Below are 13,890 nucleotides of genomic sequence, written 5' to 3'. Positions count from 1 at the left end.
CGATCTTTAATTTTGTATCGTATGGCACTACTTTATGCGTAGAAATTTTTTTTTGGATTTTTTGGATATATGTTAGTAAGTAAGAAACAAAATAATGTATGCGGAAATTAAAAAAATTGATTATATGATTTAATGCAAGAAAACGAAAATTGCCACAATACTACTATGTAATTGCTACAATTTCTCCTGCCGCTCTCTCGGGCCGTCTTTGTCGCTCTCCCTATGAATCGTGTTGCACGCGCATCGACAGGCCGACGCTGCGTGCAACTGCGATTCTCGCAAAAAATACGATAATAAAAACGAAATAACGTAACCGGATCGCACCTCCCCGAAATGAGGGGCGCTCCAGATCCCCGCGTCCTACCCGATCGGGCTTTTTGCCCTTGTGACGGCGCTCCAAAAGCGCACGTCACAAAATAAATGATTTATATGTGTTTCGCGAACGCGCTGCGTAAGAAAGGGTCGCGCGGCACAAATGAGCCACTTTTCTGTCAAAAAAAAGAGTTTAATTCTCTAACACAATTCAAAAACTTAACTTAACAAAAACATAAAAAACTTCATACAAATGTTAATTATTTTACACTGAAATCGTAATCAAAATCAAAGTGCGGAATAAGCGGCGATCGTCAACGAAATTTTAACGGTTTTACAAGCATGCGGTTTGCGTTATGCGGTTCACGGCGGAAAAGCGATAAGGCTGCTAAGCCGGGTGTGAGCTCGTCTTTTATAATCTTTAGAATGGAGCTCACCTTCGCGTGAAGCGCCAATGATTTTGCGGATTTCGAACGGTGCGCGAGGTGACCTGAGAACATTACGTGTAATTGGCCGCTGTCAAAATTAACGGAAGACGGCTGGCAGAAAGCATGCGCGCGCGGGCGATCGCGATAATTATTGGTGAAAAGAGGCGCCCGTGGTAAGCCGCGCATGCTCCCTGAAAATAATTATTCGGCGGAACGGTTGTGGTACCGTTAATTGTTGATGTTTTGAGGAATGTTTTTTCGAGACAGATTGATTTATGTCGCTGTGTTTTCTCCTCGAAAAACATACAAAAACGATTTGCTGTAAATATCGATTATTCTAGAATCTTATAAAATATTATTCGAACAGAATATTTTATTTTATTATACTGCTAATATTTTCTGATGCGTTTTGAACAATATGAAAGTATTTTTGAAATTGAGCAGATAATAATACTATCATTATCGGAATAGATCAGTAGTTAGATAAGATTGTATTAAAAGAGATAGATTTTATTTTTGATTATATAGATATTGTTAGTATTTATATGTATATATAAAATTTATATATTTATATATATTTGTCTACTATATGCGCACAATAAACATATATAATTTCTATAAAAGCAGGCTATCTTGAGTGGACATAAAACAGATAAAAATAATCTTGTAAGTTCCTATACAATTTTTTTTATAGCGCAAAAAACGGATTTTACGACCGATATTGCTCTTTTTCCATTTTTCTAAAATCCGCGGACACGCCCGCTTCCACACGCGGTCAAAACAAAACTACGAGTCCGATTCGGCTGAAATTTTGACAGTAGCCGTCTACGAGAATGTACTACACGATAGTAAAAAACTCTCTTGCAATACTGGCACCATCGGGCGATGAGGCTAAGTACTTATCGGACTGCCCTCGTATATATATAATATATATATATATATATATATACATATATATATATATATATATACATATCTACCTATCAATCTATCTATTTAGCTATTTGTCTATTGAACTGCTTTTCGTATTGCATATATATATATATATATATATATATATGTGTGTGTGTATGTATGTATTGTAACCGTAATTCTTTTTATTCGGTCAGATAACTAGTTATCCGAAAAGTAGGGCCGATGTAATTGGCCGACGGCACACCTTCGGCGCGGAAAGCGGAAAATTCGCGAAGGCACAATAAATTTTCGTTTGCTTGGGCGCCAGGCGCGAGATTCACGCTACTCTAAAAATTCATAACTAGAAAAAGATATTTTGTAAATCTTGAAACATCCTGAAAGTCCGCGACGGCAATACTCGACTCGCTCAGAGCGTCAAGAGGTAGAGGGGGGAGTTCGGACGGGAGAAAGAACGGAGTTCGAGAGTGGCTATTTAGAATCACTCAAATGTAATAGTCATGGAATATATTTTAACAGTAAGGTAAACAAAAAACAAAAAAAAAATATAAAAGTTTGAGTGATAGGGTGTACAAAAAAATAATATTTTTTAGATAAGTTACGAATTGAGATCCGCGCACTTGTCGTTTGTGGCGGGCAGAGAGTTTTATGTGACGCCGAAAAACAAAGAAAGCGAAGTCGTATTTTACATTCGGAACGATACTGTACGGCGCATGTACGGCCGAGACGCGGCGCGTTGTTATGATCCCGCGCCTTTGAGACGACCCGACGCGGAGATATCAGGTGACACGCGGGACCCGAAAGTAAACTTGCCCGCATACGTGGCGAATAATTATTAACGCACGAGACTTAATAAGGTCCGTGCGAAGTAATTGATTCTAGTAATCTTGGCAATACGAAACCTTCCACAAACTATAGTAGATCCTGCGCGAGTACCCCTGAGATTTATCACGCTATCTTTTGCACAATTTCACAAAAGATAGAAAGGATACTCGAATAATCGTATGCGCGAGAAAGAATACGCTATATATCTCATACGCGACTATAGACATGATTATCCCTTTCCAAAAAGTGCATGTTATGTATTCATATAATTCTCGCAATATCTCGAATGTATTGTTGCCTTTTTATCGTGATGCCGATTGGTTGTTGGTTGTCGAGCATTTCGTGCGCTATGACTTGATTCACTCGTATCCTCGTATGTTGGTTATACGATATGACTGTCAAACTGTCATACTGATAAACTGTCATACTGATAATTAATATGAAAGAAATTAAATAACACAAGCGCGCGCTAAACAATTCTATTACAATTTTCTATTGTAACAAAGGTAAGGTAATTGTAGCAATGCAAGTATAATTAAATATAATATAATATAATATAAATATAATATAGTAACCTATTTATAATATAGTAACCTATTTAAATTATAATAATTTTTTAAATTAATATACATATAAAAATATATATTAATATTAATATTAATTTAATTTCTTACCATTGGAACGATTATGTGTTATAAATTATATTGTATATAATAGAAAGAAAGAAAGTGACGGAGATTAATCGAGAGAAATAGAGAAAGGAAAAAGGACCATAGAAAAGAAAAAGAAAAAGAAAGAAGAGAAAAGAGGATTCGTAAAAAATAAAGAAAGATAAAAACAGAAGGAAGGAAGAAGGAAATATACAATATTAGGTAAATAAATTTATTTTTTATAAATTTAATAAGTGTATATATATATATAAATATAAATATATACATATATATATATATATATATATATATATATACATATATTTATATAGGGCATATCACACATAAATCAATCACTTTTTTATTTGCTTTATTTTTTTTATGTTTTTGCATTTATTGAAAGTTGTTTCCATGATTTGAAAATATTTAGACATTCTTGAATAGTAGTATTTTGCAATTTTATACCACCGTAACGATCATATCAATTTTAATCTAATTTATTTTTTTCCCTCAATGAGACCCTTTCGATTATTTTCTAAAAAATTGATAACATTTGCGACTTAAATACAAAATTTTTGAGCCATAAACAAAGAGGGGATTCAAATAATTTCAACTTTTTAACACCATTTTTTGAAATTTTTTTTTTCGACAATTACATTCCTTAATTTTTTATATTACTCCAATAAAACAGAAAAAGTTTACAAAGATAATAATTATATAGTTTAAAATGTTAGTAGTCGAAAAATAATTTTAATATTATTTATAACTATTTTTTTGCTATTTTGCTCGAAATAATGTTTGTTAATTTATTAGACGACTCGTATCGAAAGAAAAACTTTGCAAATAAAAGACTTTAATTAAATATAATACATTTTATTAAAAATTATAACAAAGAAAAAGAAAATAATTAAAAAATAAATTATTTTAATAAATTATTTAAATTATTAAAAAATAAATGTTATGTTATAATTTTTAATAAAATAAGAGCCAAATCGCGGATGATAGTGCATTTATTTCCTTAGGGGGGAACAGAGGATGTATTGAATTAAATCTCTTGTAGAGATTATTCCAATTTTAAATCTTGGCCGTGACCAAGTAAAATTTGGTGCTTTGTGCACAAGTATTTAATTCTAACGAAAAAATTTAGTTTCGTTGGGATAACGTACTGTCATCCGCGATTTGACTCTTATTGCCTGTCTTACACTTTAAATTTATGTTTTATTTAATTAATGTCTTTTATTTGCAAAGTTTTCTTTTCGATACCAGTCGTCTAAGAAATTAATAAACATTATTTTTTAGCAAAATAGCAAAAAAATAGTTTTAAATAATATTAGAATTTTTTCTCGATTATTAATACTTTAAAATAAGTAATTATTATCTTTGTAAACTCTTTCTTTTTTATTTTAGTAATGTAAAAAATTAAAGAATGTGATTTTAGGAAAAAAATTGCAAAAAATGGTGTTAAAAAATCAAAGTTATTTAAATCCCCTTTTTACTTATGACTTAAAAATTTTGTATTTAAGTCTTAAATGTTATCAATTTAAAAAAAAAATCGAAAGGATCTCATTAAGGGAAAAAAAATAATAAAATTGTTTTGAAATACATAATTCAAGTATGAATAGAAAAAAAAATCTAAAAAAAAATCATGGAAATTAATTTTGGAAACTACTTTTAATAAGTGCAAAAATATTTAAAAAATGAAGCAAATAAAAAATGTTTATGGAAAAAAGTGGTCTATTTGTGTGGTATGGAATGCCCCATATACATATATATACATATATATACATATATATATATATATATATATATATATATGTATATATGTTAATTTATAGTTTATAAATTATATATATAACAGAGAAAGAAAAAAAGTGACGGAGAATAATTAAAAGAAAGAGAGAAAGGAAAAAGAAGATTAGTGTATATGAAAACTTTCTAGGTAAACTATAATTTAATGAAAAATAATGTTTCATTTAAAAAATTGAAAGTAATTTTTATATAATCTTTAAATGAATTAATCACATTGTCTTACGTCCCCCTCAAAGATAAAACTTATACAAAATATTTTTTCTTAAAATGTTTTATTTTTAAGATAAGCAATTGCATTTTTAAAAATAATAGATCTAAAATAATAACCTGTATATATAAAATTAATATGTATAATATGTAAACGTTTTTATTTACAGTTAAAACGAACGAAATATAAGAAAAATATAAGAAAGAGAAGGAAAGAAAAATAGAGAAGAAGAAAGAAAACAAAGAATATATAAATAAAAAGTAACTAAAAGAAAAATAAAAAAATATTATAATTATAATTAATAAATATTATTAATAATATTATACCTATATATATATTTTTAGTATAAATTATTTCATGATTTACTGTTATTTAATAGTTACTTAATAGTTTAATATATGTTATTTAATTAATTATTTAACATGTTATTTAATATTATTTAACTTAACTTAATTTAATTTAATTTATTTATTAATAATTTAATTTAATTTAATTTATTTATTAATTAATTTAATTTAATTTAATTTAATTTGATTAATTAATTTTTATTTAATTTAATTTAATTTGATTAATTTATTTTTATTTAATTTAACTTAAAACATATAAACTAATTAATATTTATTAATTAATATCGCCTATTAATATATAATTATATTATAATATAATATATTTATACTGTACATTAATATAAATTTGTATTTATAATTATTTATAAATAAATAATGATGACAATGATGACAATGATGATAATGATGATGATGATGATAACAATGATGACAATGATAATAATGATTATAATGATAATGATGATGATGATTATGATTATGATGATAATAATGATGACAATAATGATGATAATGATAATCTTGATTATAATATTGATTTTAATTTTTGTATAAAAACTTTAAAGTTCACAAATTAATATTTAATAATTTAAAAGATTGAATTTTAATAGCTTATTCAAATTTTAATAATCAATCTATAATATTATTTTAATATATTTAATATATTTAATAAATTTTTGTTTATTTTTGCATTAAAAATTGCAAAAATTAAACTTTTTTAAATACCTAACTTATAAATTTTATTATTAATTTCTCTTTAATTATTATTAAATATTTAAGTAAATTTATTTTCTTATTTTAATTAGCATATAATATATTAATCTGTGTGTTCGGTATATATATATATTTATATTTTTAAACTTTATAAAATAATTAAATTTTAATAAGTTTACGATCAATTTATAAATTAATAATTTTGTTTAAATTTCAATAATATATATACTTTTCACGGAAAACATACGTGTATATATATATATATATTTATATATATATATATATATATATATATATATTTATATATTATTACTTTTATAAAATGCCGAAACGCAAAATACAGCATAGTTTAGAAGAAGAAGAGGAGTTACAACAACGTTCTAAAAAAAAAAGCAGAAAATCAATATCGTCGTAATCAAATTATAAAAACATTAAATAATGTAACAAAATCAGTTAATCGTAATATTTGTGTTGCTGGTACATCACGTGATAATCATATAATAATAGATTTAGATGAAGAACAAAGTTTTAAAAATCTTAAATCAGTGTGTCAACAATCTTTTGCAGAACGTCAATCTTATTATCGATCACGGCAAAAAAATCAACCTTGTTTAAATAATGATGATATAATATTAATTAATAATATTGTTATATTGGTTCTATGGATGTATCTTGTATTCATTGCAATGCAAAACATTTTGCGTCTGAAAAAATATCTAATAGAGGAAGCTCCTTTCATGACTGTTGTAATCATGGTGCAGTATATTTACAACCATTACCTGAATTTCCACAATTAATTCGTGATTTATTTGATGGGACTCATGTAAAATCTAATGATTTTTTTCAACATATTCGTAGTTATAATAGTTCATTTTCGTTTGCATCATTTAACGCTAATTTAAAGAATTTTCAAAATAGACGACCTGGTCCATATTGTTTCAAGATACAGGGACAGATATATTATCAAGTTAATACAACATTATACGCTGCACAAAATGAAAGTCCTACTGTGCTTGAACCTTCGAAATTAATTTTATGCACAGAAGGAAAATATTTGTTTTTGCGCCGAGAACGTAACCTGCAGTAGGATTCTGCGAGGAGAGAGTGAACGAGTCCGTAAGATGAATTTAGCAATGATTTATTATACAGCAAAAAAAATGAACAGTAACAATAGTCTAATAACGCGTTCGTTTCTATACGCGATTTTCGGCACTCTGATCTCCTTGCGAGCTTTCAAGGCGGACTCTCGGGGCAGACTGCTCCGAATTCGTACAGCGGTAACGACAACGGCCGAAAATTCATATGACCGGCGCGTGACACGTGCGTGCCCCATTGTGATTCGCTTGTGATCGACGTATTGAGGAACGAGATACGAACAGAAAAACACTTGTTTGTCCCTCTGGAATGCGCGGTCGCGATAGTAAGTCGAAAGTGATGACTTGGCCGAAAACATCGAAAGACGGCTTCGCGAATAATCCTTACAATTTTATACAGACCGCCCGCCTCGCATGCGAACGGATGCGAAATGTTTATAGGTCGTTCTTAGGAGAATAAGTCCTGGGCAATTGGAAGTCTTAAGCACGATAATAACAAATATTTCGAGCCCGAGAACGTTTTTACCTTGACGTCTTAGATAAATATTTCAACAATTGAATTCTTAACAATAAGGAGAAAGATGCTTTTAGTAGGTATACATTCGTTTCTTGTAATTCTATTCATTGAGGACAAACATATTCGGAGTCATACAAAAAATCTTAACAATAAGAAGAATGTAAACACATTGACTGCCTTGTAATGTCGAGCGCAAACAATTATAGCTCAATTAACAGCCTTCATACAGTATTGCAATTAATAGGCAGTCGGCATAGTGACGTGATTGGTCGCTTTAAGACGGAACGTGCAGTTTGCATCGTGACTACTTTAACAAGTCCATCGGATCCCGGATGGATTTGAGTAATTCGAGCGAGTTCCCACTTGCTCGGAGGGAGCAATGGGTTCTTGAGAAGCGCGAGCTCTCCTACGCGATAACAGGGGGACTTATCCGTCCACTTATTGCGCTGCTGTAAAGTATGCAAGTAATCCAGCGACCAAGCACGCCAAATTTGCTCCTTCATTGAATTAAGGAGCTGCCATCGTGAGAGTCGGTTCGGGTTTATCGCGAGTACTGACTCCTCAGGTACGGACACCATAGGTCGACCTATTAAAAAATGGCCCGGCGTTAGCGCAGACAAATCGTTCGGGTCGTCGCTTAGGGCGGCAATTGGACGGGAGTTGAGACATGCTTCTATCTGGCATAGAAGCGTCGCGAATTCAGCCTGCGACAAGGTACGCGAACCGGCTACTCTTTTGAGATGCGATTTTAAACTTTTCACACCCGCCTCCCATAATCCGCCGAAATGAGGAGCCGCGGACGGTATGAAATGCCATTCTATTCTGTCATTTGCGAGGTCGGCTTGTAAAGAAGCATCTTTCATTAGAGCTTCGAACGCGTTCTGCAACTCTCGGTCAGCGCCGTGGAAGTTCGTCCCGTTGTCGCTGTAAAGTTTCTTGGGTAGGCCTCTACGCCCGGCGAATCTCCGAAAGGCGGAAATGAATCCTGCACTGGAGTAGTCGTCAACTAGCTCCAAGTGGATGGCTTTGGTGACAAGACAAATGAACAACGCGATCCAATTTTTTCTCGCTTTCTGTCCTTTCCCAACGAAAGGAGTAATGAGGAAAGGCCCAGCGTAATCCACTCCCGTATGCGTGAAAGGGGAGGATGGGTTAACGCGAGGAGAAGGGAGGTCTCCCATGAGCTGGCTCGATAGCTTCGCAGAATGACGAGTGCACACGACGCACCGACGAACATGATTTTTTACTGCGTTTCGGCTACCCAGTATCCAATATCTCTGGCGGAGGGTGCGCAGCACGAGCTGCACTCCGCCATGAAGTGTGCTCTTATGAGCATGAGCCACAAGAAGAGATGCGATTTGACCTTGTGGAACGATAATGGGGTGCTGCTCTTCGAACGTAAGAGCGGCATTTTTTAACCGCCCGCCGAGACGGAGTAAAGAATCTTCCCCGAGAAATGGATTCAGAGTTCTCAGAGGACTCTTTTTCGTGACAGTTCGATCCTTCTTCAAGGATGCGATATTGCAACCGAATGATCTGGCTTGAGCGTAAGAAAGCCAAAACAACTCAGCTTGATTGAGCTCGTCGACACTTAGAGACGACGCGGTGCGAATTTTATCCTTCCCTTTCTTGACTAGCAAAGAGAGAAAACGGTAGATGTATGCAGTCACACGGACGAGCTTAGGCCAGCTAGAAAATTTATACATTAAATCCCACTCTTCCGAGCCTTCCATATGAAGAACAGGGGACCTTTTAATTTCACTTCAAATCTTCAGAATGGTATCAGAAGAGAGCGGAATCGCTACGTCATGGGTCGGCCATGACGTGGAAGGCCCCTTTAACCAGTGGGGTCCAGTCCACCACAGTGGATGAGTTGGTAATTCGGATGCTAGTAGGCCACGAGAAGCACAATCCGCGGGATTGTCCTTCGACGGCACGTGTTCCCATCTAGCCGACGGCAAATTGTTTTGGACCTCGGCTACTCTATTGGCCACGTACGTGGTCCATTTAGATGGATGCTGGCGTAGCCAGGCCAGCGTGATCGTGGAGTCCGTCCAACAATAAATCGGAGCGTCACTTAAATTGAGTGAATTTAAAATCCACTTCACCAGTCGACTCAAAAGTACTATCGCGTTTAACTCAAGTCTTGGTATGCTCACGGTCTTAACGGGTGCGACCTTTGTCTTGGCAGCGATTAAGCTGATCTCATAATCCGTTAAAGAATGCAACACGCGAAGATAGACGACGGCAGCAAAGGCTCGGTTTGACGCGTCCGCGAATCCGTGCACCTCGATCGCGAGATTATCGGGGTGCTGACCTGTCCATCGCGGAATACGAATTTCTTTCAATTTATTAAATTCGGAAACGAAATCACTCCATCGTTGTTTCACCTCGTCGGGTAGAGGTGAATCCCAGTCGCAATGTAATAGCCACAACTCCTGTAACACGATTTTAGCGACGATCACGACAGGAGCGGCCCAACCGAGAGGGTCGTAGAGTTTCGCAACGAAAGAGAGAATTGAACGTTTTGTAGGAGCGATTGGGATGGTTGAATTCACGACAAGCCTAAATGAGTCCTCAGCAGGGATCCATGAAAGACCGAGCACTTTGAGTGATTCGTTATTTAGGATGAGGTGATCGGTGACGTCGGATTTATCGGTCGAAAAATCTTTGAGAAGCTCGATCGTATTGGACGCCCATTTTCTTAACTGAAAACCTCCGCTTTTCATAAGACTTATCACTTGATCGCGCGTATCTGTTAAAGTCTGAATATCATTCGCTCCAAACAAAGTGTCATCCACGTAGATGGACTCATTCAAGATTGGAACCGCGGCAGGGTAATTAACGCCCTCGTCGAGAGCAAGTTGTTTGAGCACGCGCATGGCGAGATATGGAGCCGGAGCGAGACCGTATGTCACCGTGAGGAGCCGATAATGTTGAATCGTCGCGTCCTCCGTCGGACGCCAAAGAATTCGCTGATAATCTATATCTTTGGGATGAACGCGAATTTGACGGAACATCTTTGCTATGTCCGCAGTATAGACATGGCGCCATCTTCGCCACCGAGACAAAACGGCAGGAAGATCCTGCTGTAACTTAGGTCCAATTAACAAGTGATCATTCAGCGTTGTGCCGTTTCGAGTTTTACACGATGCGTTGAACACTACGCGTAACTTAGTAGTACAACTTGCTTCCCTAATCACTGGATGATGCGGGATATAAACCGGTAAATATTCCGTTTGTTCCAACTCGTCTACGCGGGTCATATGTCCGAGCGACTCATACTCAGCAAGAAACTCGTTGTATTGCGAACCGAGTTCTGAACGATTCCTCAATCTATTCTCCATACGACCGTAGAGAGACCGCGCGATGGACAGAGATTCCCCGATTTCGATCGGCGGAGCTGACTTAAACGGCAGTCGAACTACGTATCGACCGTCGGAGTGACGATAATGAGTTCGAACGAAATGTCGTTCGCAATTCTCCTCTTCGTCAGTGAGAGGAGTGGGTGACGAGATCTCTTCATCCATCCAGAATTGCTGGAGAAGAGAGTCCACGTCTTGACTGAGAACACAGTTCAAGACGGCAGCTTCTGTCGAAGCCCGTTGCTCTTTTCCGGTGGGCCCGGAAATAATCCAACCGAGTGCGGTTAACTGGGCAGTGGGCGTGCCGAGCGGCCCCTGTCGTAAATCGCGCATCAAAAGCGAGCCGTAAATATCCGCGCCAATCAACATGTGGATCTGATGGTTACTTGACGGGTCCGGATCGGCTAAAGAAAGGCCTTTTAAATGAGGCCACGACTCGACAGGCTGAATCCGCGACGCGGCGTAAGACGTAATCCGCTGAAATACGTACGCGGTAAAAGGAAACGTGGGATCTGACTTATCGCAGTGTGTCAGCCGCAATGATACTCGCGATTTAGCTGAACCAGTAAACTTCTCTCCGAATCCTTTTATCTGTAGGTCGGCTCGTTGTCGCTTCGCACGCATGGTCTGACACAACGCTTCTGAAATGAAGCTGAAATTGGATCCTTGATCCAGCAGCGCGCGAACCTTGAAGCATCTACCTTCGGCAGTATGAACGTCGACCCACGCGGTTGCGAGAAGAACTGTCGGAGTCGTAACGCTTGGCGGTTTCACAGTTTGAACGCTCGCGACGGCAGCTTTCTCGAGAACGCAAGATGTATCAGTTTTCGCGATCGTCGCTGCGCCCGTCTTATTCGATTCCGGCTTGTCGTCGTCGGCCGATGCTTGATGATTCGCGGAATGTAACAACGAATGATGAGGGCGACGACAGTGGGAGCATCGCTGCTTGCTTGTACATTTTGGCGACATGTGACCCGGCTTCAGACAGAGAAAGCAAATTCTATTTTGACGCGCAATAGAGTTTCGTTGCGTGGCCGATTTACTGAGAAATGTTTCACATTTTGAAATAAAATGATTACCGGAACAATGAATGCATTTTATAGCGGAAACGTTGTTTACAGACGATCGCGGCTTGTCGTTCTTAGAAATTGCGGCAATTTTTGCGACGTCAGTAAAATCGGATAAACCCCGAATACGAAGAGCAAGGAACTCGTGGATGTCCTTGTAAGAAGGGATCGCGTGACTCGACGAGACTTTCAAGTTCCACTCGCTCTTTGTTTTAACGCTAAATTTCTGGGAGACAACGTAAACGAGAATATCATCCCATTGATCCACCGGTCTATCTAGATTATGTAACGCGGCAATCGACGCGGCCACTGTGTCGCGCAACTTGCTTAATTCTATGACATTTTCATTTCTCATAATCGGCAGATTCATAAACGCATGCAAATGCGATTGAATCAACGTTAACCGATCGTCATACTCATCAACTAACAGTTGCCACGCGGACTCGTAATTCGCGTCAGAAATTCGTAAATTATTAATTTTTAATGCGGCGTCGCCGATGATGCTTGTTTTCAAATAATGGAACTTCTGAGTATTAGAGAGAGCGTCATTTTTTGCGACTAGCGACTCGAATGTACTCTTAAAACTCTCCCACTCGAGAAATCTACCGGAAAATTTAGGTAATGTAATCCGTGGCAAATGAAAGTTGGCATGAGTATTATCGCGAACCGAGGAGTCAGTACTACGATCGAGAGTAACCGGTTGACGATCAGTAAATCGACTTATCGTTTCTCGGAGGTAGTCGACGGTCTCGTCGTAGATCTCCTCAGCTTCCAGGAATTCCTCATCCAAGAAGTACGACATCGTCTTCTGATCCTCCTTCGTAGTGGTCTGCAACAACTTGAGATGCAGCTCCTGACAGGATGCCCATAGCGTATGCACTTTCTCTAATCGACCTTGTGTCTTCGGCAAAGTTACGTTAGCCTTAGCCAATTTTTTAAAGTTTATTAGAACTCTCTTGAGCTGGTCGATTTTATCGGTTTGTGCGATCAGCAAATTCCGTAACTCGGCCATGATCAGCGAATTAGCAGCACTAATGAAGCAGGAGAGCGCGAGGAGTGAGTCGATAGTGACAGGTTTAGTCCGAGATCACTCAATATATGTCGGGCAAGTCAGCACGTCTCCGACGGCACGAACTCGCGGACGACCGTATCGATACGCGAGAAAATGTCTCCTCGAGGAACCTCACAAATTTATGCCGGGCGAGTCAGAATGTCGCCGACGGCACGAACTCGCGGACGACTTTGTCGATGTGCGAGAAAAATGTCTCCTTAGAGAACTTCACAAATTTATGCCGGGCGAGTCAGAATGTCGCCGACGGCACGAACTCGCGGACGACTTTGTCGATGTGCGAGAAAAAATGTCTCCTTAGAGAACTTCACAAATTTATGCCGGGCGAGTCAGAATGTCGCCGACGGCACGAACTCGCGGACGACTTTGTCGATGTGCGAGAAAAATGTCTCTTCTCGAGTCTTACTGTACCCCAAACGAGGTGTCGTCTTCGTTTCACTCGCGGTGGAAAGTTACTGCACAGTCACTTATATCCGGCTCGAAGGACCATTCATTCTGTGCTTGAACCTTCGAAATTAATTTTATGCACAGAAGGAAAATATTTGTTTTTGCGCCGAGAACGTAACCTGCAGTAGG

At 36.9% G+C, this 13,890-nt stretch overlaps 2 protein-coding genes across 2 annotated transcripts; both read right to left on the bottom strand.

Annotated features, from left to right (window-relative positions):
* Window positions 1–8,034: 8,034 nt before the first annotated feature.
* LOC146720575 (uncharacterized) lies at window positions 8,035–9,546 on the bottom strand. Its single transcript, XM_085488250.1, has one exon. The coding sequence runs from the start codon at window positions 9,544–9,546 to the stop codon at window positions 8,035–8,037; it is 1,512 nt and encodes a 503-aa protein (XP_085344376.1).
* A 30-nt stretch (window positions 9,547–9,576) lies between these two features.
* On the bottom strand, window positions 9,577–13,257 carry LOC114929582 (uncharacterized). Its single transcript, XM_029301157.2, has one exon. The coding sequence runs from the start codon at window positions 13,255–13,257 to the stop codon at window positions 9,577–9,579; it is 3,681 nt and encodes a 1,226-aa protein (XP_029156990.2).
* Window positions 13,258–13,890: the final 633 nt, after the last annotated feature.

This window comes from Nylanderia fulva, unplaced genomic scaffold (assembly GCF_048542155.1).
Source record: "Nylanderia fulva isolate GAGA-0341 unplaced genomic scaffold, ASM4854215v1 Scaffold663, whole genome shotgun sequence".
NCBI lineage: Eukaryota > Metazoa > Arthropoda > Insecta > Hymenoptera > Formicidae > Nylanderia > Nylanderia fulva.
Note: the sequence above shows the minus strand (reverse complement) of the source record. Positions and strands in the feature narration are given on the sequence as shown.

Excerpts from the sequence above, each read along its gene's own strand:
- LOC146720575 (XM_085488250.1), bottom strand. The coding sequence starts at position 9,546 with ATGGAAGGCTCGGAAGAGTGGGATTTAATGTATAAATTTTCTAGCTGG.
- LOC114929582 (XM_029301157.2), bottom strand. The coding sequence starts at position 13,257 with ATGGCCGAGTTACGGAATTTGCTGATCGCACAAACCGATAAAATCGAC.